The following is a 3,284-nucleotide window of genomic DNA, read 5'->3' on the forward strand; positions in this document are numbered from 1 at the left end:
TCGTCGCGTCGCCGTCGCGTCATGCTGATTCAGAATATATATGGTGTTGGGGGTGACCTCTTACGGGGGGGGAGATAGACAGACAGACAGACCTAAAAACAGACTCGCCCTTTATGTAAGAGATATATATATATAGGATCATGTACAAGACGTATGCACCGAAGCCTTGCAAAGTTCTCTGTCATCAGATTATTATATTACGCGAGTAACACTCCATTATAACCCGACGTTCGTTGTCATTAGTATTGATACCAAGTGTAGATTATTGTGTTTAGCAATTCGATGAATTTCATATCATCTGCTGAGTGGTTGCCAGTTTAATGGCAGCGTGCTATAGATGGCGCGGTTTATAGAAAAATATATTAATTATGCGTAATAATGTTAGTTGTAATAGCAATCGTAGCAGCAGCGAGCGACGTTAATCAAAACAAGAACGCAATCACTAAAACACGTCATCGTCTTTCCCCCTCACCTTCTTCTGTTCGTACTTGATAGCCATCTTGACGACCTTGAGCTTATTCCCCCGCCAGAAGGCGTCGCTGTAGTCCTCCGCGCCGAATTGCTGCTCGGCGACGTCATCGCGACTCGATGACGTGTCTGTCGGCTGCGGCGTCGGCATCGCCGGTCCGTCGCCGTCCAGCACGCCCAGCACTTCTTCCGTGCTCCGACAGAGGGCGAGTAACTCGACGGCGTAGTCCTTGCACTGGTTGCTCAGCTGAAGGTACTCGGCCTGCGCAATACACGGTAACGCGTAAAGATGGCGTACGATATTTATTCGACAAGACATTGAACAACGCGCCCCATCGGGGTGGGTATTACGGTGATCGAGGCTGCATCTTCTACGGATCTATTAGAATAGATAATTATCGGAGTCTGGCCAGATCCTACGATACTTTCCACCCCAATTACTCGGTGAGTGATAAGCATAGGTGTGAGCTGTAGCAGACGATTGGCGTGGCGGTGCTGGTTACTATGACCGTTGTCAACACAGATCAGACACAGATCACTGATCACAGATCACTGATCACAGATCACAGATCACAGATTACAGATCAGACACACAGTCAGTGGTCACATAAACTTAGCGCGCGTATACCTGTGCGCGGGCGGGGTAGCGACGGTGTGGGTGTGTGTGTGTGTGGGAGGGGGGGGTAGTGTGACTTTACATTGCAGGATGTTGACGCTAGCCGCGTTGACGACGTGTGCACACACACACAATCGTGTATGCGAACCGTTAATAATTCACGCCGAGTGAAGTAACATCATCTTGTGAGTGGCGGACTCACGGCGCGTGAGCCCCTCACTGTAATGACCAGTGACAACTGCTCACAGGTCCACGGCCTTGTCCACCACCCACAGTCTACGTACCAGACCCATCTGTCTTAACGAGATAACCACGCGATACTCATTAGATATTGCTGCTAGGTAGGCTAAGCTAGATTAGTTTATACTTTTTTTCGCGCATGGGTGCCCACTTTGTGGGAGTTCGTTGCTAAGCATTGTGTTTCTAGAATGTTCTATCATGACAATGATTGGCTAGAAATGCCAGAAATTACGCGAGGTCACTTGCAATGACTATGCCGACAGGTGAATACTCTTCATGTGTAGAATAATGATATAGCTGGTATAGTATGTATTCGCACTTGGTGTCTACGTTCAAGGACCAACATGTCATATGGTTACATAGTTACATAGCGTTTGACAGTAGAGACGTTGCAACGATGCGGCCACGCACGCACAGAGCCCCCGCTCGCACGAAGGCATCCACTCGCATTCACATGCACATACGCACGCGCGCATTACCCAATGTACGTACGCACACACGCACGTGCAGGCCCGCATGCACTAACACCAAAACGCAAGCACGCACGCACTCACATATGCCCCGCACAAAAATGTCTTACGTACGTGCGCACACACTCATGCAAGCACTCATGCAACCCTCATGCAAGCACGCCTGTCCGTCCGTACGCACGTACACACGCACGCAGACACGCACGCAGACACGCACGCACGCAGGCACACCCCATCATGGGTTATACATAATAACATGAGCGACGTGTAATGAGCCCGATCTATACCTGTCGGCTGTCCGACACTCGCTCCCGACATTAGTTTTCATTACAGAATTCCGGGGACGTTGACATCTCCTTTCTCTCTCGCTCTCTCGCTCTCTCTCTCTCTCTCTCTCTCTCTCTCGCGCTCTCTCTCTCTCTCTCTCGCGCTCTTGTTCTCTCTCTCTCTCTTTCTCAATGTGTCATCCGTTGTCCCTGATGATCAATAAGGACATAGGCCACATCCGTCGCGCTCTCTAATCGGCGGCATGCCATTAGAAAATGATGTCTGCCGATGGCGATTGCCAGAAACGAAGAGTAAGATGGACGGTAACAATTAAGGTGTCATCTGTGTGTTTCTGCGGTTTGTGGGGGTGGGTGGGAGTGGGGAAAACAGTAAACACCCGCATAAAAGAACCTCCAGGCTGAAATTGGACCAAGAAAGCACCTATTATATAAGAACCTCTTCAGCCTGATAAATTAAACAGGTTCTTATATATAAAAAATACCGAAAATTAGAGCAAACTGGGGCAATCCAAGTATGTGTGCTACACCATTGGAAACTGTCTACTATTAGTCAAATCAATTTTCACAGCATTTGATTTTTCATTGTGTGTTGCATGATAAGAAACTTAAAGATGATAAATAAATTAACTCAAATGAATTTAAACAGACATATAATTTCTAATATTAAGCAGTTGGTTAATTAATTAGTGTCAATTATTCACTAATTAAAGCCAATTTTACCTAGATAATGTACACAATATCCCCCCTCCAAAAAAAATTAAGAACCTCTTTAAGAACCTCTTCAGGCTGATTTCTCACTATGTACCATATATATAAGAACCTCTTCAGCCTGAAACAGAAAATCACGGGTTCTTTTATGCGGGTGTTTACTGTATTCGACGTGTGATGCTGGAGGTTGTGTGGTGGGTGCGAGTGGGGAGTATTAGACGTACGATGCCAGGGGTTGTGTGGTGGGTGGTGTGTGTGTGTGTGTGGGTGTGTAACGTGTGTCTCACATTTGCCGCGCGCGTGTGTATGACTGCGGTGTGAGTGCGTGCGTGTGTGTGATGTGCGACGCGCGCGTGTGATGTTGTGTGGTAGTGTGCGGCGCGCGCGTGTGTGGTAGTGTGTGTGTGTGGTGCGCATGGCGTGTTGTACATGCGCGCGCGGTGTGTGATTGGGTGTGAGTGCGGTGTAATCGGCGCGCGCGTGTGTGTATGTTGT

The 3,284-nt window shown here is 48.1% G+C and overlaps 1 protein-coding gene across 1 annotated transcript in view; it reads right to left on the reverse strand.

Moving 5' to 3' along the window:
* Positions 1–442: 442 nt before the first annotated feature.
* Positions 443–3,284, reverse strand: part of LOC106808577 (short transient receptor potential channel 3-like) — a 5,288-nt gene continuing 2,446 nt past the window's right edge. Inside the window, exon 2 of the mRNA XM_014811339.1 lies at positions 443–730. Coding sequence (XP_014666825.1) covers positions 443–730 — 288 coding nt within the window. The remainder of the gene's footprint in view (positions 731–3,284) is intronic.

The sequence above is a fragment of the Priapulus caudatus genome, unplaced genomic scaffold, assembly GCF_000485595.1.
Source record: "Priapulus caudatus unplaced genomic scaffold, Priapulus_caudatus-5.0.1 Scaffold288, whole genome shotgun sequence".
Taxonomy (NCBI): Eukaryota; Metazoa; Priapulida; class Priapulimorpha; order Priapulimorphida; family Priapulidae; genus Priapulus; species Priapulus caudatus.